General features: G+C 34.5%; 3 protein-coding genes across 3 annotated transcripts; 1 reads left to right on the top strand and 2 right to left on the bottom strand.

Moving 5' to 3' along the window:
• The first annotated feature begins 4,639 nt into the window (after nucleotides 1-4,639).
• Nucleotides 4,640-9,102, top strand: LOC110789248 (ferrochelatase-2, chloroplastic). Its single transcript, XM_021993895.2, has 9 exons — nucleotides 4,640-4,998; nucleotides 5,709-6,039; nucleotides 6,135-6,278; nucleotides 6,440-6,541; nucleotides 7,243-7,346; nucleotides 7,430-7,556; nucleotides 7,686-7,838; nucleotides 8,012-8,112; nucleotides 8,499-9,102. Exons 1-9 carry the CDS (start codon nucleotides 4,922-4,924, stop codon nucleotides 8,809-8,811), a joined length of 1,452 nt encoding a protein of 483 aa, XP_021849587.1. The 5' UTR covers nucleotides 4,640-4,921; the 3' UTR covers nucleotides 8,812-9,102.
• A 662-nt stretch (nucleotides 9,103-9,764) lies between these two features.
• Nucleotides 9,765-13,915, bottom strand: LOC110789247 (uncharacterized). The gene is made up of 3 exons (XM_021993894.2): nucleotides 13,758-13,915; nucleotides 12,142-12,344; nucleotides 9,765-10,248 (listed from the first exon to the last, which is right to left on the bottom strand). Exons 2-3 carry the CDS (start codon nucleotides 12,330-12,332, stop codon nucleotides 10,062-10,064), a joined length of 378 nt encoding a protein of 125 aa, XP_021849586.1. The 5' UTR covers nucleotides 12,333-12,344; nucleotides 13,758-13,915; the 3' UTR covers nucleotides 9,765-10,061.
• A 1,677-nt stretch (nucleotides 13,916-15,592) lies between these two features.
• Nucleotides 15,593-21,321, bottom strand: LOC110789244 (uncharacterized). Its single transcript, XM_021993890.2, has 6 exons — nucleotides 20,949-21,321; nucleotides 19,705-19,988; nucleotides 19,416-19,505; nucleotides 19,268-19,339; nucleotides 19,071-19,184; nucleotides 15,593-16,852 (listed from the first exon to the last, which is right to left on the bottom strand). Exons 1-6 carry the CDS (start codon nucleotides 21,208-21,210, stop codon nucleotides 15,773-15,775), a joined length of 1,902 nt encoding a protein of 633 aa, XP_021849582.1. The 5' UTR covers nucleotides 21,211-21,321; the 3' UTR covers nucleotides 15,593-15,772.
• Between the last annotated feature and the right edge of the window lie 4,248 nt (nucleotides 21,322-25,569).

Genomic DNA, 25,569 nt, shown 5'->3' with positions numbered 1-25,569 from the left:
ATTATGATTTGGGTATTATCTTAGCATAGCGGTTCTGATCTAGACATATCGTTTCTCTATACATGATATGCGTACATAGACTGATTCTGATCTAGAAAATCAGTTCTAATCTAGACTTATCGGTTTTGATCTAGACATATCGATTCTGATCTGGACATATCGATCCTGGTCTTGAGATATCGGTTATGATTTGTACATGATATGTACACGATCCATTTTGATATGGACATGATACGTACATATCATTTATGTTTAACTTGGACATAAATTGATCATACCGATTCTGATCTGAACATATCGGTTCAGATATAGACAACAATATTTTTTCTATTAAAACAGTAATATTAATAAAATATAGTAATATCATAATAACAATGATATAACTATATATACCAATATTAAAAGTACCCCACTATCAACAACGGAGTACTCCCTATGTATTTAATTAAAATATATAGTTTGGCCAGCACGTAATTTTAGAAAAATGAGTTAAATTTATTAAAATAAGATGAAAGTGGGGTATTGAGTTATTATTTATTGTAATAAAAAGATGATGTTAGTAAGTGTGGGAACCACAAGAGGGAGAGAAAGTTTAATATAATTGGAAATGGAGACCATGACATGCCAAAAATAATGAAGTATGTCTTTTAATTAAATACAGTAGATTATAGAAAATATATATTTGAATTAAATATGGAGGGAGTGCCACCTAATAAAAATTAATAAATCAACTAGCTTAGTTGGTAAAGCTTTGATGGGGTGGTACTCAAGAACTCGGATAGAATCCCGTGTACATCATTTGTCGCCTGGCCTTTTTGGCTCTTTGTATATCAAAAAAAGTAGGCAAAATTGTCAAAAAGTACCTTGTTTTTGTCTCAATTAGGAAAATAGTACCTTAACTTTCTTATTTTGTCAAATAGTACCTTGAATTAAAATACTTTATTAAAAATGGGACCTTACTCCAACATTCCGGGCAAAATCAACCTTTTCCGGCCAATTTTTCAATTTTCCCTCCAAACTATTGTGCGTGTGCAACAAACAAGCCAAACAATCACGCGCCTTTGCTTACCTCTTATAAGAACAACAACAACAACAACACCTAGACAAGACTTAAAGATCTACAGCCGTTTATTTTGGAGGGAAGCAACAAGTTTATTGGGGGGAAACCAACTGAATTCAAGATCCAAAGGTATTATTTTCTATCTTTTCTTCTGTTGGATTTCTTGTTGCAATAAACTGAAATTGATTGCTTGTAATTGATTCCCATTACAGATGTCTTCCCATTCTCATTCATCTCTTCAAAGATTTCGCACTACATGCATGTGACTGTGGAATTCCTTATGCTGGGCCATTAAAGGCATGGACAATGAAAAACCCAGGAAGAAAGTTAATAGCCTGCAAGTTCTATGACTATGCAACTGGAAGAAGGGGATGCAAGTTTTTTGAGTGGGTGGACGAAGGTATCCTTGACTGGCAGAAGGATGTTACCAACCAATTGCTACTTGAAAAGAAAATTTTGCAATCCCAAATTGATTTACTCAAGAGGGAAATCAGCAGGCATGAGGAAGATGGTGTGGTTGAGGTTTTAATGTTGACTGATCGCGAAAATGGTGGTTGAGATTCAATGTGAAGCAGAAATGCAGGAGTAAATGAGAAGAAGTTAAGAGGAAAGGAAGTTTGAATGTGGTTTGTTGTTTAGAGCGTGTCCTCACGCGTTTATTTGCCTCCCAAGTTGTGCCCATGAACAGAATGAATGGCCGGTAAATTGAAAAATTGGCCGGAATATGGCAGTAAGGTCCCATTTTTAATAAAGTATTTTAATTCAAGGTACTATTTGACAAAATAAGAAAGTTAAGGTACTATTTTCCTAATTGAGACAAAAACAAGGTACTTTTTGACAATTTTGCCAAAAAAGTATCACCCAATAAATTAATAAGTCAATTAATTTGTTTAAAATGTTGTGCCGGTCAAACCGGGGCAATTATTAAGGGGTGGAGGGAGTAAATAAAATTATTATTGTTATTATAAGTATAGTTTTATAATAATATTATATCATTAGTATACTTATTATTTATTATAGAGTATAATAATAATGTCCAATAAGGTGATATAGTTCCAATCAGGTCATGTTTGATATGTTCCAATAAATACAAATAAGTTGAATAGAACACACCTTAAATATGGGTAGCTTTAACAGATTGGATTGGGATTCAACTTTAACGAGCATCTTAAAAATGATATTAAAAACTCTGGTAAAAGATCGACTTTCTAGGCCACTTGTCATGTTATCCACCTTATATTCAAGTGACATCCATTTTATTGACCATAGTCGATCTAACTATTTGGTAATTGGGATTACAAATAATCACCACAAAATTGTTCACAAAGTTCATTTAAAGGAAAAATAGAACTCGTATTGCATGCTACTAATCTTGAAAAGTGAATTACTACTCCCTATTAAATTATGCACTAAACATGTATTTCCTCATTATTTTTTTGTTCTTTACGTTTGGTATTATGCGCGTGATTTAATTAATGATTAATATACGTGCCTTGAGATTCCTCTATATTTTTTTTACTTCAACAAGGCAAATTACATTTATTTATAATATTTCCACTTTTGTAAAAAGAACTGACATTGGAAAAATGGGAAAGACTTAAGGCTCTAATATAAAAACGTGAGAGATTTAATACTCCAATGCATTTAATTGGTTAAATAATATTTGGGCACAAATTTTTATAGAAGATCAAGGCATGTATGTGATAATATAAAAAGAAATATTTTCTATTTAAAATAAAATAAAATGGACACCCAAAATGAAATGTGTAAAAAACAAAAAGGGACGGAGGAAGTACATTTTTAGTGTATAATTGTATGCATTTTGGTAAATGTGTTTCACTCCTAATCTTGAAAATTGAATACTATTATTTGTAATTTTTACCAAATAATTTTGTCACTAAATAGTTTTGCTTTGACTTTTTTTCCCCAGTCAGATTGTTAAATCTTGGCATTAAGTATTAATTTCTTTATTTAATACAATTTGGTTAATTTAAGTGTGAATGAGGGTACGTACTATAGGCAGTTATATATGGGGTTTTGTTCTAGTAGTGGTTAAGACCAGGGACATGTGCATGATAAATATCAGGTTCAAATACCCGAGACCCATTTACATTTGTTCTGAATAGAATAAATCACTCCAAATTATATGGACTTAACATTTTAAAGTAGCCCCAAATCACATAAACTAGTTTTGACATTAATCTACCGAAGAGAGACACGAGTCACATGACTCACATGGCGTAAAGAAAAGGGTAAAAGGATTAAGATAGATACTAAATAGTCTTATATGCACGCGAATCATATGTAAATATATAGAAAAAAAAAAATCAAGTTATGTAGAAAAAATTATATGTAAAGTTTTTCTAGAAAATTAGACATCAAAATAATTGGGTGTGTATTTTTATTATGAAGTTATTTGTTTAACTGAATATTAATTGTTTAAAAATTTAAATAAAAAAATGTTTTATTTATGATATAAAAATGTGACATGATAAAAACTTGAAAGGAAAATATAAAATATGTGAATAATAAGGATTATATTTGACTGTGATTAAGTGTCTGGTTGTAGTTTTTTTTTTTTTTTTTTTTTTTTTTTTGACTTTTTGTCTATTGTGATTAAATCTCATTTACCAACTAATTTTTCTTTTATGCCTTTTAATTTTATTCTATTATTAATGTCATAGTAATGGTAAGTAGTATTAAATTTGATTGACTAATTTTCTTTTATGTATTTTTAGAGATTGCACGTATCAATCCATGATTTGCATTAGTCTTTCTTAATTGGTGATTTGTATTAAATAATCGGCTTTTAAATTAATTAAATTCAATGTCACTAAACAATCAATTTTTTTAATTAATTCAATTTGATAATGAATTATGGAGGGTATTTTAGTTTATCCTATAAAGGACACCAAAAGACCATTTATGAAAATGACATCATAAGTTCCAGTATATAATAGAGATGCACAACAATAAGGCAAGACTTTTTCATGGAAACTTCAATCTATCATTAAGAACCGATCGAGATCGATAGAATGGGAAAGACATCGTTGTAACTTGTAAGTAAGTACTCCGTATGTGATATTATTATTTTTACTTGTAACATGTTTTACACACAAAATATAATAATTATAGAGTCAATTGAATCATCGGTGTAGATTTAACCACGATTCTAAATAAAATGTTACTATTGCAATATACAACCATTGTAAAATTATCCTGTTTAAAAATTCATTCATTTACGTTCGTTTTTTATATTTAAAAGTAGGTAATTATAAAAGTACAAAAACAATACTCGTATATATTAATAGAGAACACTGTAGGTTTTTATTGGTAATAAAGTGCGGATTTGAGTAGTCTCTAACACGTATTTTCAGACCAAAATCCAAGCCCAATCTAAAAATATCCATTCCGCCGTACTAAATTATAGATTTGGATACAAGTTTTGTAAAAAAAGTCCGACCCGACCCGAACGTTAATCCCCTCTATTACGGGCCTACCAAAAGTACGAATTCGTACACCACGTAGTCCACTTTGATACCTTGAGTAGTTGCGTTGGTGTATGCAATTTGCAAACACCAACCGACCTCGTTGGGAAAAGTCTACATGCATTAGGTGCACACACCAACCACCATTGTTGAACACGTCCACCTTCTTCTCCCATTTATATTCTCTCTCTTCTTTTTCTTCCTTCATTGACCAATGACGTGATTCCTTGCATTTTTAATTTAGAAATATAAAGATCTCATACTTTCAAACATTCATCAATTCCCTAAAATAACAAAGGACTTCTTTGTAGTTTGATCTTCCAGCTGCCAAATTTCAGCTTTACGGCTTCTGGGTATTTCTTGAATTCCCGCCATGGATGCTACCTCGAGCTCCACCGTTGTTTCGCAGATGCGATTATCATCTCGAAATTTCAGACCCAGATTCTTTGAGTGAGTTTTTGGGTTTCTCCATCTTTTTCCATTTTGCTTACGAAATGAATCGATTTTTGTATTTTATATGCTTAGATTAAATTGGGGGATTCTCATACGTTGATATTTTTTTTTTAGATTGTTTATGGGTTTGATCTTATTCTCTGATCGGAAAATTACGATTCCCTTTTTAGCTTATTTTGATTGAACTAGTGTTTTTGTTTTGTTGGCTGCAATTTTTATGGGGTTTGATTAAAAACATAGTGATAGCTTCTAGAAATAGGTCTCACCCATCCTCAATTGATCATTTAGGAAGGTTTAACCTGCTTGATTCACATATTTGTCACCTTTTATTCATTTCAATTTTGTTGATGTTCGATTAGAGTTGCACCGTGTAATTGTGTTCCCTTGTTTCCTCCGTAATTTAGTTATTCTGGGATCATATAGTTTTCTAGGTGCATTCAGAATTTACGAAATATTGTCACTTTAATAGTGTAACTGAATGTTAACAGTGTAATTTAAACTAGATATGTATCCAGAAACCCGGATAGAGGTACCAACTTAGTAATTGGCTATACTGTTGTGATTACTTCTAGTATGAGTTTGCAAGATTGTTTAAAATAACTAAAATGATGTAGTTCATCAAAATGGATTTGTAGTGTTTGAGTCCGAGTTCGAGTTCATGTTGTTCTTGCTTCTTATGTCTTGCTATTGCATTGTTCTGTTGGCAGGTCATGTCCACAAATCAAAACTTTCATGCCTCCTAGTAGATATGCATGTAGAAATTCTTCCGGGTCACGTACAATCTTGTCTTCTAACTCAGTTGACAGTCAAAGCAACAACATCAGTGGATTTTCTTATTGTCAACCAGAGAAAAGAAGTAATGTAATGGGAAAAACATTTTGTTCTGCTGCATTATACCCAAGCATATATGACGAGGACTTGGCAAAAGCTCCTTCTCATGTTGCAGAGGAAAAGATTGGGGTGCTTCTTTTGAATCTTGGAGGACCTGATACTCTTAACGATGTCCAGCCATTCTTGTTTAATCTATTTGCTGACCCTGTATGCTCTCTCCCTGGACTTGTTTGTGTTGGCTGTAGAATGTAGATGAAGTTATTATATTTATCTAATTTGTGTCTCTTAACAATTTTTACTAGGACATCATTCGCCTTCCAGCGTTGTTTCGTTTTCTGCAAAGACCTCTGGCGCAGTTGATTTCTACTCTCAGAGCCCCTAAAAGCAAGGAAGGGTATGCTTCAATAGGAGGGGGTTCTCCTTTGCGAAAGATTACTGATGAGCAGGTGAGAGAGTTTTCATTTTTGGACATCTTACTTTCTTCTCTAGCATTATTACCGTATCCTTGAGATTGATGGTTTTGAATTATATTTATGTTTGGGTTGTGTAATTCCATTATATTGTGAAGTCTTAGACTCTTAATAATGAATTGAACTCCGTTTTAAAGGCAAATGCAATCAAGATGGCACTAGAAGCAAAAAACAAGGATGTATCTGTCTATGTTGGCATGAGGTACTGGTACCCGTTTACAGAAGAGGCGGTTGAGCAGGTTTGGTTTTGTCATTGTTCTCTTCAATCACTGTTATATTAAGAGTACATGTTTGAGAGAACACTTTGGTTTGTTCGGGAACTATCTTTCATGATCTGCCCTTCATATTTTCTAGAAAGTAGAATCCCAACTGTTTTTCGAAGATTCACCATCTGTTTGTGTACCTGAACTGTTTTCCTTATATTTGATCCATAATCCACAATTGACCTATTGAGCTTCTCAGATTGGGGCAACAAACCGAGTGGGCAAGAATCACGATTTTATTATATTGTTGATCTGATTTCACGTGTTATTGATTGCCTTAAACCAAAGGCCAACCATGTTTCTGTGCATTTTTTCTTCATTGGCTTCTCTAGGGTGAGTCTGAACTAAAAGTTAATTGGAGTTGTAAACCCTTTCCCTGCTGTCTATCTTTGCTTGCCATCTTGACATCTTATGTTGTAGAAAGTAAAGCTACTACTAGTTTTTTTCGCCCTTCTCCTTATGAGCTAAAGTCTGACATGTTCTTTACCCTTCTGCTAAGGGAGGAGACTCCGTTTCTTCATCTTCCTTCTGCAGTTCTACACTTTCAATTCTATGAATATTCCTTGTGCATATTTGCCTTATGTTATATACTTCGTATTTCATATGGTGTCTGCTTTTACTATCTTTTTCTCTGTGCTGAAGCATTGCAGTTGAACTTTGCTTTATTTATTTTCCAGATCAAGAGGGACAAGGTTACAAAGCTTGTTGTCCTTCCTCTCTATCCTCAGTTTTCTATATCCACAACAGGTTCTAGCCTCCGAGTTCTACAAAACATGTTCAGGTAAACTTTTCTTCAAGACCTAACTAATCGAGAAATATGGGTTTCAATACTGTAGTGGCTCACCTAATTTAATACATTATCAGGGAAGATGCATATCTGTCTCGCCTGCCTGTTGCTGTTATTCGATCCTGGTACCAACGAGAAGGTTATGTGAAATCCATGGCTGACTTGATTGAGAAAGAGCTGCAATCTTTCTCCACGCCAGATGAGGTAGGCCGGGCTCTTACATTCACCTGTACACCATGGCTTTCTGTTTGTACTTGATCATTTGTTTTTGAAGTTTTGGGCATTCTAACTTCAGATGTGGAATTAATTGTCATAGCTGGTATCAATGTCTAGGTTATGATATTCTTCAGCGCTCATGGTGTGCCTGTTAGTTATGTTGAGGAGGCTGGAGATCCATACAAAGATCAGATGGAGGATTGCATCTTCTTAATTATGAGAGAATTAAAAGCTAGAGGAATCAACAATGGTCATACACTTGCTTACCAGGTCTATTACGAGCTTTCATGTTTTCTAAATTTCAGTTGCTTCATTGCTGCCTTACTTTCCCATTTTTTCTCTCGTGTCCTCATCACCCAATATTTAATTATGAAGTTGTTTTATGATACTTTTTTTTATATGGGCTCTTCCCTAATATTATTTCTCATAACCTCCATGTTCAGAGTCGAGTTGGTCCTGTGCAATGGCTGAAACCTTATACTGATGAAGTTCTTGTTGAGCTTGGCCAAAAAGGAGTAAAGAGTCTGCTGGCAGTTCCTGTGAGGTGAGTCACATTCAATCAACAAGCTTACTTTTATCTAATCACTACCTACTTCTTGCTCTTGGACATATTATGGCACTAAAATTGTTTCATGGAATACAGAGTAGCATTATCCGATGCTGTTTTGAAACGAGTAGCTAGCAATTTGTTGTTTTAGTACTAGATTCAGTAGATTGTTGCAAGAGAACATGGAGAAATTAGATAGTAGGTCCTCTATGGACTTGGTGTTTTGTTGGAGAAAGAAATAGGCAGTAAGCAATATCTTTGTCAATTGACCATTCTCTGGTAAAAGCACTGATGTTGGTGGGTAGTAAAAAAAGTACTGTAAATTTGCTTCATAGCTGAATTGTCTGCTTTTTTTTCATGTTGTTTGCCAATCCCTTTTGCAGCTTTGTGAGTGAGCACATTGAGACACTTGAAGAGATAGATATGGAATACAAGGAATTGGCGCTTGAATCTGGGATTGAAAACTGGGGTCGTGTTCCTGCTCTAAATTGCACTTCTTCTTTCATCAATGATCTAGCTGATGCTGTCACTGAAGCTCTACCTTCAGCAGCTGCAATGTCTACCAGTACGTCGTCTGAAGAAGTCGAAAATGACCCGGTCAAGTATTTCATAAAGTTCTTTTTCGGCTCTCTGTTGGCCTTTGTCCTGCTTCTGTCCCCAAAGATATTTCTGGCATTTAGGAACAATCTTTTGTAGAGAAATAGAGGAAGAATTAACAGATTATGAAGCCAAACAGTATACAAAAAATAGACTGCAGAGGAGAATCATAGTAGTGATGGACTTAAGAGGATGCTTGTTTCATGCCTTCTAATTTCTTCTTCAACTTCCAAACGATGACAAATGTTGAATACTTTATTTTGTAGCCTGCTGGTTATTTTCTCAAATATACATCTGTAGCAAGAATGAAATAGTACAAATTAGAAAGGGAAATCCCTCAGATTTTGTTACAGTTTGAAATAATTTTTACTGTTGATAATTCTTCTCCAATTCTGTTTTTCCTTTTTTTTGGGTAAGGTTCTACAATTCAGAACATTTCTAGATGAAGGTCTTGAGAGGTACGGAGTAGAACCGAGTGTATCATTGATTTCCCGTTAGAAGTTCTATCATGTTTCTCATGAGGGCAAAGGAGAATGAATCATTATCACTGACCGCAGTCATTATGAACTTGCCAATGTGGAATAGACAAGTTTAAAGGCTGTTTAGATCAGTTTCGGTTATGAAACTTGTGTGGATCTCAAAACTTACAAAAGTTTTGCATGCACAACTTGTTTCATTAACTTTTGATATATTTTAATTAGCTTTCATATTATGAACAAAAAGTTAATAGATAAAAATAGATAACATATATCGAGATAACTTTTAAACATTTTGAGTTAACTTTTACTCTAGTATACAATAACTACTTTTAAATAAGAATTTGTGCAAATAATTCCAGTTCCGGACAAACTAACACTGGCCCTCCCCACTTCATTTTCATCCCTAAAAATCCATCTCCTGCCTTTTGATTTTAGCCTCTGTTTAACTATGTGTGTTTGATAGACCATGCCATAAATCATGTTTGGAATCAATTAGTTTACAAAGAAAAGAAAACCAAAGATCAGGTTTATGAAATTTTGACAATATAATAACAACATGACATTCACCAGACCTGAAGAAGAGGGTTATTCACTATTAAGCCATTCAATGTCAAATACATTGCATTTAACAGCAATCAGCAGCCAAATATAAGAAGTATAAGTTTGCCATTTATGTATTGTCATCTAAATGGGGAGGGAGGAACGAGGGAGACATGTTTCAAAGGAATTGATCTTCAATCCTTTGATTCGATTACAAAAATCCTCTATTCATGTCTGGTATTTCTCAAAAATCCTCGATTCAACTAGGCAATTGGGGTAAAAAGAGAATGGAAAGAAGGCAACTTGTCTTAAAACAAGTCTCAAGGCAACTTAAACTTTGTAGCCAGTGAAGGTAAATCCTCGTCCTACGATTTCACCAGCACAATACCATGCAAAGCATTCCAGTCCAAACAAAGCTGCGACTCCAAGTTCTTCCACTTTCACATCTTTCCTGTTCTTCCATGCCTGCTTTACTTGATCAACTTCTTTACGGAATGCTTCACGACGACCCGGTACGCTGCACCAACAATAAGAGTTAGACCACCTGATCTAATTATGTAAGACATTCTGACACTTGTAACTACACATTATGTTACGTGGCTTTGTTGGTGAAGATCATCGACATTCATACAGTTCCAAGGTGCACAGCAACATAAATTGATACATATGATGAATGATGACACGATGTGACAAGACCATACAATTATGAATAACAAAATCCCTTTCATGAGGCTGCTGTAAGTAGCAGGAGGATAGAAGGGTTCTGACTTTTGCAGCCTTATTCATGCAATAAAGAGAGGCATTTTTATCTAGAGCCACGATTGCAGAGTTATAAAAAAGTAAATAGATCACAAGTACTCCCCAAAATTCAGAAATTTAACCAGGCACACTATTTTAAGGTGACTGGAGAACATTGTCACATAATTTAAAAAAATACTAACAATAGATCATGGTTGGATTTCTGCAGAATAAATGGGGGAGAGGATGAGAACACGAAACTATTTATAAAGGGCAATTTGGTAAAATACTGTTAGATTCTTAATTGTAATGGATTCAGAAAACGTGATACTATTTCGAAATAGTGTATGTTGAATCAAAACCTGGACTGATGGAGCATTCTAGGAAACACATTATCAGTCAACTCTGATTAAACATCTGAATTAAGTCACAAATATGCACTACGTAGTACCATCTCAGCCTTCAACTCAAGCAAGAAGGGATTCTGATGCTTCTAATGGCGGAACAAACAAGTTATTTTGTCATTAGTCTCATCAACAAGCCGAAAAGTAGACATGTTCATTAACAAAATTAATATTTATGTTATCAATGATATGTGTCATGAGTTCAGCCAAGGCTAATTTCCTTCCATCAAAAATTATAACCTTAAACATCCAAGTACATAATTCTTTCCAATTAACCGCATGTCAACAAGATGCGTACATGGTAAAACACAAAAATCCAAATTACGTTTGGCATGTTGTAAACATACCCTTATAGACATGCATACAACCATGTCAACAGTGAACACCACAGACAGCTTTAGGACACTAATTGTTACCCTTATAGTGCGGAATAAGTTAATAACATCAATAAATGGAGGACGCTATTACACGATATCTTGAGAGTCCAAGTCCAACAACTTCAATGTTTCTAACTTTCTATATGCAATCAGCGAATCAGATTTACTCATTTAAATCTAAATAAGCATGGTTATAAAACTAAAACTTAAATCACATGTTCAAAGAGGAAGAGACAAAAGACATTTGAAATTTACAAATGCACAAGGATAACCAGTATAAACACAGATGTGAAACCATAAAATCCAAGTTCAAAAAGGGGAAGGCATCTTGGGAATCAAAGTTCATCATTCAAGAGTTCAGGACCAAACTAATCTCGCGATTCTTGCCTAGTTTTTAGACATCACACTACTAGCATGATATTTTTGACATGCCAAGTTAGACACAAACAAGAGCCATGGAAAATACAAGATTATGCTAGCAACTGAAAGAATTGAAGAAATATGACCCAAATTTTGCCACATGTTCTTCAGTGGCTTGAATACTTCTAAGATATTAAGAACAAACAATTTCACAAGAACCTTCAAGGATCCAAAATAAGCAGCAATATTAGCAGGAATTTCTCTCCTTTTCTTTCCAAATAATTACTAGCAGCAATATGATATACATATTTCTATCAAGAAATCAAGATAATTTAACCTGCTTATACTAAAGATTATATAACTTATGTATCCCATGTTATCCATGATGGCAGTAGATCGCATAATTCAGTTGGTCAGAAAAAAAAACATTATAACATTCCCCTCAAAGCAACAAACAGCTGCAGGATTAAGGCATTGTGAATTTTTAAGTAACATGACTAACATCCATGGCTACTCTGCCAGTACACACACCTGGCAAGACGAGTGTAAAACAATTGCTTCGCCAATCGGTTGCATGTCTCAACAGTGGCAGGCTCTTGAATGTGTTCCTTGTTTTGCTCTATCATCTGCTTATAATAGACTTCCCCATGTTTTGAGGCAAACTGGGTAGCCTGACAGGCCTTTGACTGCAACTGACGAAGCTTTGATGCAATTGACGCCATTGAAATTCACAACTACAAATATACAAAGTAAAAACAACATCTTAGCATCGAGACAAGACAAGCAGACGAATGTAAGAGTTAAATAACAAATCGACTTCATATACAAGTACCATAATTTACTTTTCAAATACCCAGCACAAGCCAATAAAACTACAGGTTTAGTTATACCATAAAAGGGTGCTTGTGTAATCACAATATCTGATGTAATCCACGACATAAAAAAAGCGTAGAATCTCACAATGACGTAAATTCCTGCTACAAGTGGGTGTTTGCAGCATTTCTCACAATTGTATCTACAAGCAATGGGGAACAATTTAAGAAAGCACAGTAAATACTCATTTCAAAACTCCTCATTCCCTCTTTAGATACCCAAGATTGGCCCTTCAACACTCGAATATAGTGCCACAACAACCCTAATTAGACCAAAAACCCACAAAACTATCCGTTCAACCCTCAGATCCAAATCACACCCTAGTATTGACTGCCCATGGCTTTCACAAATCAACATTCATCTACGCAACAAAATCGTCCAATAGAGAGTGATGTAAAGTGATAAGAAGTACCAAACTATCAATAAAAAAATGACCAAATAACTATAATACTAGCAAAGAGTTCTTCCAACCGACTGAGATTAATTGAATAACAAGTGTAATGCTTAAAATAACTTCATAAAACCAAAATTGAAAACCGAAAAGGAAAAGCAACAATCCCCAAAAGCCTTTCACATTTTATCTTACTCAACCATTTTGTCTCACTGAATTAGACGTATAACTCTTTAGTTAACACTGAAGTTTGCCAGGCTGAGTTCAATAAAGAAAGATTAACTCGCAATAGTGTCTCTGCCCCATCATTTTAACTTCCCTTATTTTTACAAGCTGCTAAGTTCAGTTCTAAACTCCCCGAGACCATGCTTTCCCTAAACCCAAAATTGCAATTAACCAAAACAAAATTGTATATATCGAGACGAAATAAAAAAACATAATAACAAAAAATGACATCACATCAGATAACAAATGCCAAACACAAAGCAAATGTATGAACCCCAAAAAACTCAACGGAAAAAAACTTCAAAATTTCTTCAAAAATCCCATTGCAAAAACAATTCAAATCCCTTGACCTAATCAACCACTCATCACGCCACAAAATCCCCATTTTGTAAAATCGCATATCTGAATCTACATCACTGAATCAAAAACCCTAACCCGCACAAAACCCCCTAAATTGTCAGCAAAATCGGCCCGCATTTCCTCATCAATCAACCCACTAATACCTTTAATCAACCCATCTATCAATAATATCACCGAATCGAATCAAAGATCAAAACAACTAAAACAAAATCAACAAGACAATCAACGAACAAATTCAGAAAAAAACTGATCCAAAATTCGGATACCCTAAAAATAATAACTCAAAATGAAAGCTAACCTTTTATCAGAGAAAGCGCCGAGATCGACCAAGGAAGATCGCTCGGGAGGAGAGAGAAAGTGATGAAAGGTAAGAGAGGATGAGGAAGATGTGTTTGGTGAGTCGTCTTACTTTTAGTACTTGGTGGTTTGATAGTTTCTATGCAATAAGGCCAATAACCCAGGGCTTTTTTTAACCCTAAACATTCAAAATAAACCGCCCAAAAAACAAACAAATCTTGTAAAATGAATGTATTCGTATTTGTTTGGATTGGATGGATCTGGATATATGGTACAGTAATCAATTGAGTAATTAACCCACCCATGTAGGTGCTTTTGGATATTGTGAGTAATTAGTAAGGGTCGTTCGATATTGTTTTTTAATTTTTGTAAAATTAAAGGAAAATTTATTTTTTACTACCTAAAACGATTGAAAACCAGCAAGACGTGATTTTATATACGAAGCACTTCATTTGACTTAATGAGATTATGAGAGGTATCAAAGTTTCGACATTGATATAAGATGATTCATAGTTTCATACTTTCCTCCAAGCCTTATTTTCTTATTCCTTATTCTTTCGCGCATACGTTTATGTGGCTCTATCTCATCACCCAAATACAATTGTGCATCCCGATTGCACCCGATCTTATTTTCAAGGCAGTTTCATTATCACGGAGCAAAGATTCCTTAAACTCGTTCTTACTCTTGTTCTAGTATTTTGCCTTGAAATTCCTTATATATATAACATCGTTGTTTAATTATTTCAAAGTTTATACACATTGAAGTCTTATAATTATATATCTGTAAAAGATTTACGTTGTACACGGTTTGCTGGACAATGTTTAAAACTCTGACTGTTGTTACCAAGATGGCTAGGAGAATGACTTTATTCGGGTGACAATTGATCCAAGCAGCTTCAAAAGGAGGGTATATAGGTGGCGGCGTCACAAGACTTTCTTACGAAAAAGGTAGCAGTTGAGCATGCACAAAAGTGTAGGAGAACAATTTAAAGAAACTCCTTTGATTTTCTTTTGTGATTTAAATTTAAGAAAAACATAGTTACGTGGATCATGTTACAATTTCAAAAATAGCATTTTCTCCGGCTTTCCGTATCAATTTCCATTTCACCGTGCAACTTAGCTCATATATGCCTCTTCAAATTCTTTTACACTGATAGGAGTGACATGTACTCGTGATACCGGCTGTGGTGGCCGCCTACTTAATCAACAAAGGCAACAATGAGAAGCTGATCCCACTCAAGGTAAGCAATCTGGTTTTGAACCCAGAGACGTTTGTGGTGACCGATGTTTGGACTTTGAACTCCATGTACATGAAATATAATTTGTGTGATGAAGTACTAGGAACAAAGTTTTCAAGTAAATATCTTTCTGATCGTACTGTATGCATTTATTTGTTGTGGATTCGATCCTTCTTTGGGCTAGAAGGTGTCATGCTTTATTGCTGTCTCGTTTGCCAACATCCATCATATTTACTGATAATTTCACTATTTTTGTGGTGATAGATTTATGATTTTTGATGATAAATGGAAGAGGCTATCAGTACAACTTAAGGGCAACAAAAATAACAGTGGTGTGAAATGGAAGAGGCTATTTTGAGATGGCATGTCTTCATGTACCTAAGTATGGTCACAAGCAGCATCGCCACAACCTCCGTGGGTAAACCACTATAGAGTTGAGCAACGGAACGGTGTTAATACTTCTTACATATTACGGAGTATCAACTACCAACGGGTGCAAAAAAGAGTTCCAAAACAAACACTATCCTTTTTATTGCCGTTACAGCAAATCTAAAATATCACAATGCTAGCCGTTCTTAAGATCCATCAGAAAAGCCTATTCAACATAAAGCAAAGAGTTCCAAATAGATTAAAATCATTATCGTTACAGAAGAAACAGCTAACATAACCATCCAAAATTTTACAAAACAGCAAATGTAATAAAATCCTAACTTAAACCTACTAAAGGAACAAGCTGCTATAACTTACTTGATCAGCACCTCTCTCGCGCACAAACAATCTATGGTGATGCTTTGGCACCTCCATTTGGCTGGGCACCAGGCTGGGAAGCAGGAGCAGGTGCAGCAGCAGCAGCGCCGTTATCATCAGCTGGATATGCAGCAGGCTGCGCATAGGCACCACCGTAGTATGGCTGTTGTCCATAACTTGGCTGGGTTACGGGTGGTGCACCATAGGCTTGAGGATGATAAGCACCTGGGTGAGTTGCTCCAGCTCCATAAGAAGCAGCAGCAGGAGCACCTGGTTGGGCAGATGGTTGCGAGGGAGGATATCCAGGCTGACCAGCCGCAGGTGGAGCGTACCCACCTACCTGAGACGGTGATTGCTGAGGCTGAGCATATGCTGATGGATTTGGTGGTGTTTTCTGGCCCTGAGATGGCCCATAACCAGGGTATGTGCCTCCAGATGGAGCCCCATAACTAGGTTGTGTGGTTGGTGGAACCCCATACCCAGGCTGAGTCGGGTACGGAGGGGTGGTACTAGGCTGGCTCCCCGTGTATCCCTGTTGAGGTTGCCCAGATGATGGTGTTTGACCAGTCTCACCTTGAGTGCCATAGGCAGGAGGGTGGCCATCTTGAGTTGGAGGGTTTGTCACATTTCCATAGGCAGGAGTAGAGCCATAACCCTGGCGTTGATCATACCCAGATTGAGTTGGCTGGCCATAACCTTGGTATCCAGCACCATATCCCTCTTGAGAGTATCCTTGTTGGCTATATCCACCAGAAGCTGGTGTCTGATTGTAGTTGTAACCAGTGTTACCAGTTTGGGCCCCATTAGGTGGTGCCTGCTGCTGCTGAGTTTGGGTTTGCTGTTGCCCATAGTAGTCATATCCAGTTCCTTGAGGAGGCTGCTGATTCTGTGGGGCATTTGACTGGTCCCAGTTTTGTGGAGGATAGCCAGGGTAAGATTGTTGATTGTACTGAGATGATGCACCAGGATAAGCTCCGGGCTGCTGTGTGTAGCCATAACCAGTGGGTTGCTGTACTTGGGGAGGTTGAGGAGCCCAGTTTGTAGAAGGAGGCCTTGCTTGGTAGTTTTGCTGAGAATATCCTCCAGACATTGCTGGATTTCTAAGGCGATTCTGCAAAGAATTTATGTTCTCATATGAACCTAGGTAACATCTAGCAGCTACTGCTAGCATGTGATGGGGAAAGGAAAATATAGATATGCATATATAGAACCCATACAGAAACACATATATAAGACCAAAATAGAGCAATGTGGTAAATAAACAAGGCAAATATAACATAGAGCAATATGATTTGCACGACAGTTATTAAACCTGGAAACAAATTAAAGCAATATAGACTTTGAATAACAGATTGTAAGGTTATAATGTTATATAGTATGTATCTACTCAAGGAGTCAGAATTCAAGATCAAGAGGGGGTTTAGACGCCTACATACCGTACTGGTTTGTAGAAGTATTGACTTACTCCAGCGGGTGCCCAACCACTCCCTATTCAAAGTACAGGGGTACAAGCAATATACAAACTATAGAAGTACTAACATACAAACTAACCTAAAAATAAATATTGATGGATATCATATAAAGTACCAAATAATGTAAGGGATGAGCTATTTTTTCGAGGAAATGAAGGTTACGCAAAAGGCAGAAAATTATAGCAGTTACAATAGTAGTAGCTATAGAGATTGGAGAGTAATATGAGAAGGATAAAGTTTCACATACTAGCATTTGGCAGATTAACAAAATGAGCAAAAAAAAATTAATGGGATTCGTCACTAGAAACAAGCTACTCAGCTTCAATTAGTAACACTAAAAAATGCAGTGTGAAGAAGAGGCCCAAAAACAAAATAACTGCATGGAAATAATACAGCAGAATCCTGAAGCATTAAAATCAAGCAGAAAGAAACATAGGTTCCTATTGTCCTCATAGGTGAACTGTTGCAGTGACAAAAAAATAGGCGCTGTCCAAATTTCGGTGGATAAACAAAGTGGATTATATCTGTACAGATAACAGCTCATAATTTCGCTGTAAAAAAACACCATGGGCAAAACTGAATATTTATTGAGAGGCCAGTCAACTTCAAATGAAATAATATTCATCTGGCTGTTGATTGTCATACAGAATTCAAGGACTGTCCCAACCTCAAAAAATAATCTAGCAACTTGAACCCAATGACAGTAAATGTCATACATAGGTAGAAAGACCCATACCAGATATATGTTGCAGGAACACCAACACAGCTAAGTCCATGTTGGTGTCAAAAATACATCCTACCCTAGAACAGCTTCTAGTAAAAGTCAGTCAAGTGATACACAGCTCAAGAGCACTTCAAAGGCTAGCACTTAATAATCTATTTCAAGATGTTCTATCACAACATAACCATAACAATAATGTCTCTCAAGTTTCCAGGACCAAAGTACGACATTAATCTCCCTAATGAACTTGTGGGTGGCAATGTGAAACCAGTATGTAACTAAGATCATGTACTATAGATCCAATATATCAATATGGAGCTAAAACTACTACTTACAAACAAGAGAGAAATAGCTTCCCTGCCATGTGTTTTCTCATGCAGCCTTCCAGTTATCTTGTGTTGGAAAATGGCAAAAATATTCTCGACAGTCGACACCAATCTGTCTCACAACATTCTATATACAATATAGTACAAAATCTTGGAGCATGGCTCCAAAATGACAAATTACATCTATTGTAACAAAATAAACCATTCAATCATTTACTTGCCCTCCTATGATCCATTAAAACCACAAACCATCCACCAAAACCTCAAAAAAAAAAAGTATGCACTCTCACTTGATAACAAGAGCTTCAATTACCTGACATTTTGATGACCCAAATGATACTTATATAATCCAATCGTATCAATCAAACCCCCCAAATGATGGACATATAGCACAAGAGAGAATTATCATTTTAAATAAATGAAAGTGATCCTACAATTCTGACATAAACTAAAGAAACAAATGAGTTTTCACCCTGCCCAGTTCACAACAGTAGAGGAAGAAATTGATGATGAGTAAACTAAGCATATCATAAGAACATTGCATACGTGCACCCCTACAAAGTCAAGGAATTGGGACAGCTCCACATTGTAAGCAACATTAACTAAATAAAAAAACACAAGAAAAATGGGGTTTACATAGGAAGCCAACATGGGACACGATCCTTTATACACATAACAGTTTCATGCAGAGAAGTTTAATATATGTGAGTTGTTATTAAATATGCTATCCTAACATTTTGGTACTCAGATCATATATAACAGTAAAAGGAACATACTTCACCATAAAGTAAAGCATAACCCCACACATACCTCAATGACCTCATTGACCATTTGTTTTGCAATCTCAATTTGCTCAGCTGTACCATCAATCTGCACTGTTCTTTCCATAGGTGCATCACCAGGGGGTAGATGCAATGGAATAACCTGCAAGAATATGAGACAAATATGAGTAAATGGACCAAAAGTAAAGCATAATAGATAGATGGAAATAAGGGCCTGCTACCAACCTGCACCCTTGCTCCAGACCTAGATTGAATGTTCTTTATGGTCTCACCCCCTTTACCAATCACCAACCCAACCTGAAAATTGAAACCCTCAGAACCACTGACAACCAAAGAAGATCCTCAGAGTTTTCCTTTAAAAACACAGTTCTACCTTGTTATTCGGGACCTTCAAAACACATGGTTCAGACCCTGATGCCCCTGGAAGCCTCCTTGAAACAGACCCAGGACCTCCAGAATCAGCCTGACATCAAACATCATCACATAACATTTAGTAAGACGAGTCTATTATATTACATGTATTAAAAAATTGTTCTACAACTACCAACCCATGACCCAAATGAACAGCTATTCAAGACAGTACTTTATAGTGGCCAAACCTTTTAAAGAATGAAAACAGTCGAGATATTTATGAACCACAAATCAGTACTCAGAATCCTTACCTCAGCAAGAACCTCGTTTATAAGTTGCTCCGCCTTTGCAATTTGATCTTGATTTCCCATTAACTCGACTAACCTATGTGGCAAATTTGGGTCATGCTCTGAATCTCTAGTCACTTGGATCCTTGCTCCAGATTGAATTTGGAGGTTCTTGATGGTGTCCCCCGCTTTACCAATAATAACACCAACCCGTCCATTGGGTACTTCAATCTTCTTGCTACCGGAGCCACCCGAGTAGGAGTGTGCTGTGCTTCCAGCCTGAATGTTTGACGATAGAGGCTTCTGATCTATAATAGACAGATCAGTTGTCAACATACTAAACATTAAACCATGTACACATTTTGTATGATCAGACACAAGATACTTACTAAGCTCAATTTACATTGCACAAAGAAAACTAAGCCAGTCATAACAAGAACATGACAGACTTGAGCTTCAGTCAGTCTACAGTTACTTTACATCTAAAAGAATAGAAGGCCACAAAAACTTCCTGGTTTACTCTTCTCTTTTCTACTTGCTCAACAAATACTTTATCAAAATATTTCGGGCCACTTTCATTCTATTATTCCTTGACTCTACTCTGTTGCTATACTACCAATCTGCTTTTCCTCAATTACGCATCTATAAGAGGTGGGTAAGGCTTTAGCTACTAGGGGTTAAGTTGCATACATAGAGAACTCCTACTCCTGATTCAATGAGATTAATACTTAATCGTGGTCTTATCTTCCAAGAAATAAAACAAGCATACCGAAACAATTTCTCTCCAAATTCCTATGGCATAGTTCGAAAAAATCACAAGATTTTCTCCAGCTTCAAGTGAACAAAAATATTTGATAAGTCCCTAAAAACGTAAGGACTTATAGAACAGTGGAATCATCACAGACTCGCGTCATATAATGTTTTTCCAAGATCATGGTTTACCAAAGCCTAATATAATTCTAGTTACAGGAGATAGCATCTCAATAATCAATGAAGAAACTACAGAAAAAGAAAGAAATTGCGCACAATTAAGAATAATTAGTGCAAAAAGCACCAGTAATTATAATAATTAGGAAAATATTCAAGTTAAAACAAAAAAACCTTTAAACTTAACCTTTATAATCAGTTCCATCAAAATCGAACTACTAAACCCTAAATCACAAAAAGTATATAGCCAGAAAATCACGAATTCAAACAAACTATATCAAATATAAAAATCACTCTATGAATAAGAACAGGGAATTAGACCATGAATACGCGAAATTTACCTGATAGTACGTTAACATTAGAAGCATAACCACCGTTATCAAACTTAGAACGCTTAGCCTCGGCATTGAAAGCGAGAGAAGCAAGTTCCTGAATCTTCTGTTTGGCAAGCTGAAAATCTTCCAACGGCGGCGGAACGTTGCCATAAGGCGCCGGTGCTGGAGGAGGAGCATCTGAAAATCCAGTGGGACGCCGTGGACGCGGTGGTGAGATATCTTCTTCGTACTTTCTCTTGTGAGAGTCGTATTGAGCATCCTCCGCCATTGTTATCGAAAGTCGAAGGTTTTGAGGAGAGGGAAAGGGCTGAGATGAGGAGAGAGACAAACCCTAATTTACAGAAGATAGGTTGTTTGTGATTTCAGGGGAGACTGTGGGCTTGTCGCTTTTATGGTACGGGGTGACTCGGAATATCTAATCTCTTTCGTACTCGATCCGTAATGCTACTCCTAATTATTTTATTTTTTATTTTTTTAGCGGAACTATTTTTTCACCATAATTATTAACTTACTAGATTTTCTATTAAATTGTTATTTTTAAATAAAACTCCTATTTATATACTCTGTACCAATTTTATATATTAGATTATATTAGTTTTTTATTTTGCATTGAATTTCATTTAAGATTTTTTTTTAATTATGAGAGTGTTTGTTTTTGGATGAAATTATATATGCGTAATATTAATAATTAATTAGCAAAAATACCTACGTGGCACTTGACAATTTATCTATGTGGCACTCGAATTTTTTAATTCAAAATTTATTTTAAAATGTTATTTTTCATAGGCCGGTACCATTAGAATTCCTACGTGGCTTTCTAATATTGGATTAATGTTTGATTTTAAATTGAATTTTATTTATTTTATTTTAGATTAGTGTTTGATTTTGGATGAATTTTATTTTAACTTTATTTTTTAATTATTAGAGTTTGATTTTAGATGGAGTTGTATATATTAGTAATTAATTAAAATATCTACGTGGCAGCTAATTAATTATCTACGTGCAATAGATTTTTTTAATTCAAAAATAAATTAGAAATCTTATTTTTCATTGGCTGAAACCATTAGTAATCCTAGGTGGCGCTCTAATATTTCAGCAAATATGACTCGTTTATACTAGATTTTAGCCCGTGCGATGCAAAATTGTTAAGTTAAAATTAAACCCCTATATATACTAACTGCTACGTAATATATTTTATATATTAAATTAGATTAGTTTTTGATTTTGTATTAAGTTCCATTTTATATTTATTTTTTAATTATTAGAGTGTTTGATTACGGATGAATTTGTATATGTGTAATATTAGTAATTAATTAATAAAAATATATACGTGGCACCTAATTATTTATCTAGGTGGCATTTGACTTTTTTTTATTCAAAAATAATTTTGAAATTTTATTTTTCATTGGCCGAAACTATTAGATTTCCTACATGGTTCTCTAATATTGAATTCATGTTTGATTTTGGATTGAATTTGTTTTAGATTAGTGCTTAATTTTGGATGAATTTTATTTTTTAGATTAGTGTATTATTTTGGATGTATTTTATTTTTGATTTATTTTTAATTATTAGAGTGTTTGATTTTGTATGTAGTTGTATATATTAATAAATTAATTAATTAAAATATCTATGTGGCACCTAATTAAATCTACATGGCACTTGATTTTTTTAATTCAAAAATAAATTAGAAATCTTATTTTTCATTGGCCGAAACTATTAGATTTTCTACATGGTGCTCTAATATTGAATTCGTGTTTGATTTTGGATTGAATTTGTTTTAGATTAGTGCTTAATTTTGGATGAATTTTATTTTTTAGATTAGTGTATTATTTAGGATGAATTTTATTTTTGATTTATTTTTTAATTATTAGAGTGTTTGATTTTGTATGTAGTTGTATATATTAATAATTAATTAATTAAAATATCTATGTGGCACCTAATTAAATCTACATGGCACTTGATTTTTTTAATTAAAAAATAAATTAGAAATCTTATTTTTCATTGGCCGAAACCAATAGTAATCCTAGGTGGCGCTCTAATATTTCAGCAAATATGTCTCCTTTACATATATACTAGTATAGAAGCCCGTGCGATGCACGGATTTGTCAATGTTCGTACTTTTTTTGTCTTATTATAATTATATTATCGTATACAAATACGCACTTTTTAAAGTATATCTATAATAGAAAGTTAAAATAGGTCCCTTTTCAAGTTGGAGTATAAACGTGTTCTTAAAATTAAAAATGTTTATACATAAGGCGCTCATGGAAAAGCTGAGTTATGAAATGGTAATTCAATAATGGTAAAACTCGGGTTAGTTATTCATGTGATCTCAACAAAATCATTACATATACTTTGTATAAGTATAGAATCCCTCTATCCTTATTTTCTCGCCCCATATTCTATTTAGTACATCCCTTAGATCGAGCAAATATACAAGACTCCTCCCAAACCCCAACTATATAATGTAATTACCTTTTGAATTAGCGGGTGTGGTCAATATGCTTAGTTATGTAATTACCTTTTGAATTAGCGAGGGTGGTCAATATTATCAGTACGAAGTAGTTAATAAACGAACCAATTACATTAAAAAAAATAGAAAAAAAATTCAAGGGTGTAGAATATTAGGAATATATTACGTTAGAATTATCTTAGGAAATATTATGTTATAATAAGTATTTGGTTCATATTAGGTATATATATTAATCCCTTATATGACTCTCGATCGTTCAGTTTTCAACAAACAATTTTATCAAATATCTTTAGAAAGATCTACCCTCACGTACCTCTTTTTGTTTCCAATTCTCTCTTATTTGTTTTAATGGGATAATTGTATCTTTTTCTCTTATTATCTTTTAATTAGTACTTATTTATTTTTTTATTCCTAGCAAAATTTATCTCTTATATTTTATCGGGTGCTTATTTATCTATTTTTATCTTAAAAATCTGAATAATATTAGTTAAATATTTATAGTAAGGAGGATTCATCAGACCAATATTAGTTAAATACTACCTTTTGCGATTGGTACAAAGAACTGCAATACTTTATGTACTTAGTACCAATATTAATTATAACTTAAAAGTAAATTAATTAGGATTATAGTTCTAAAATGATTTCATTATATTTTCTGTATTATTAATGACTTGATTATGAGTACGTGATTTTGTTTACTTTACGGATTATAAGAGAAAACGAAACAATAATTTGTTACTCCATATAAGATTAGTTTGCATTGGACACAAAAATTAAGTTAAAAAAAATGGAATCAAACAAAATTTACACACCAGATTCACCAACCCAAGTGGCGGCTACATAGAGTGGAGTTATCTGCACATGCCCATTGCTCAATGTCAATTCATGAGCAGAGACAAGTGCCTCATTCGTCTTGTGGGTAATCCATAAACCAATGATCATCACCAAATGCAACCAATAATTCAAAAAAATATCCTAGAACATTCATAGTTCATAACCCTCAAACGCAATTCACAAGACTGATTACTCAATCGCAATGCAACCAAATTCGTTGCGAGACCAATTTTGATGGTCTTAATCGATTTGCATAATTTTTCCTTTTTTCTGTGAAAAATTTAATGGGTCATATGATTAAATCTCGTAAAATTAGGTCTATTTATAATGTTTTATGATTGAAAGTTTAACTTAGGCTAAACTCTAAGGGTTTTTTTTAAATAAAAAAATCATACTAATCATTAAAGTATGACTCAATGTTTATCTGATGTTTATATTTTATCTTTAATTTGATTTTATCTTTCCTCGATTATTTTTTAATTATTAGAGTGTTTGATTTTCGATGGAGTTGTATATATTAATAATTAATTAATTAAAATATCTACGTGGCACCTAATTATCTACGTGGCATTTGATTTTTTAATATAATTCAAAAAGAAATTAGAAATCTTATTTTTCATTGGCCGAAACCATTAGTAATCCTATGTGGCGCTCTAATATTTCAGCAAATATGCCTCCTTTATATATGTATATTAGATTAGATTAGATTAGATTAAGGTAAGTAGTTTGTCTTCTTCTTGGGGCCGTAAGACGGTAACGTGGTAAAATGTGGCTTTCGACTAAAAACTGTATATACGCAGCCACGCAGTGAGCACAAAGCGAACTATTCTTTCGCCTTTTACTAAAGACTAAAAACTGTATATGTGTATGAAATATGGAACATTCTGTATGTTTTAGGTCATACTCGTATTTATATCAAAGGTTAAAATTCCATTGACTTGAAACTATTTGTTATTAAACATATCTGAACTTTTTATTAAGAGGTTAAGATTAAAAACAAATATTTAAATTAAACTAAAAGAAATGACTTGCTTTAAATTGCTTCATCGAAACCTACTTGTGCATTCAAGCACCCATGTAAGATATTGTGCATCGTACTTGCCATTACATGATCCATGCCATATTTTTATTTAAATTTTGTATTTTGATTATTATATCTTTCTAATAGTACACTGTCACGAATTGCCTCCCACACCATCGCATGCAACAATATGCAAGGCAACAAGCATCGCAACACCGCCAAGGGTGGCAACAAGGTCGTTGGGCACCACTAGGCAACGTGGTGTTCCATCGGAAGTTGAGTCGTGTGGGTCGATGTGG

Source organism: Spinacia oleracea, chromosome 1 (genome assembly GCF_020520425.1).
Source record: "Spinacia oleracea cultivar Varoflay chromosome 1, BTI_SOV_V1, whole genome shotgun sequence".
NCBI classification, from domain to species: domain Eukaryota; kingdom Viridiplantae; phylum Streptophyta; class Magnoliopsida; order Caryophyllales; family Amaranthaceae; genus Spinacia; species Spinacia oleracea.
This window is presented reverse-complemented; position numbering and strand designations above follow the sequence as displayed.

Coding starts and splice junctions, on each gene's coding strand:
- LOC110789248 (XM_021993895.2), top strand. CDS start 4,922: ATGGATGCTACCTCGAGCTCCACCGTTGTTTCGCAGATGCGATTATCA. Junction 6,279..6,439: donor GAAAGATTACTGATGAGCAG/GTGAGAGAGTTT, acceptor TCCGTTTTAAAG/GCAAATGCAATCAAGATGGC. Junction 8,113..8,498: donor CTGCTGGCAGTTCCTGTGAG/GTGAGTCACATT, acceptor TCCCTTTTGCAG/CTTTGTGAGTGAGCACATTG.
- LOC110789244 (XM_021993890.2), bottom strand. CDS start 21,210: ATGGCGGAGGATGCTCAATACGACTCTCACAAGAGAAAGTACGAAGAA. Junction 19,989..20,948: donor TAATGTTAACGTACTATCAG/GTAAATTTCGCG, acceptor TGTCTATTATAG/ATCAGAAGCCTCTATCGTCA. Junction 19,506..19,704: donor TAAACGAGGTTCTTGCTGAG/GTAAGGATTCTG, acceptor GTTTGATGTCAG/GCTGATTCTGGAGGTCCTGG.
- LOC110789247 (XM_021993894.2), bottom strand. CDS start 12,332: ATGGCGTCAATTGCATCAAAGCTTCGTCAGTTGCAGTCAAAGGCCTGT. Junction 10,249..12,141: donor TTTTACACTCGTCTTGCCAG/GTGTGTGTACTG, acceptor TTGTTGGTGCAG/CGTACCGGGTCGTCGTGAAG.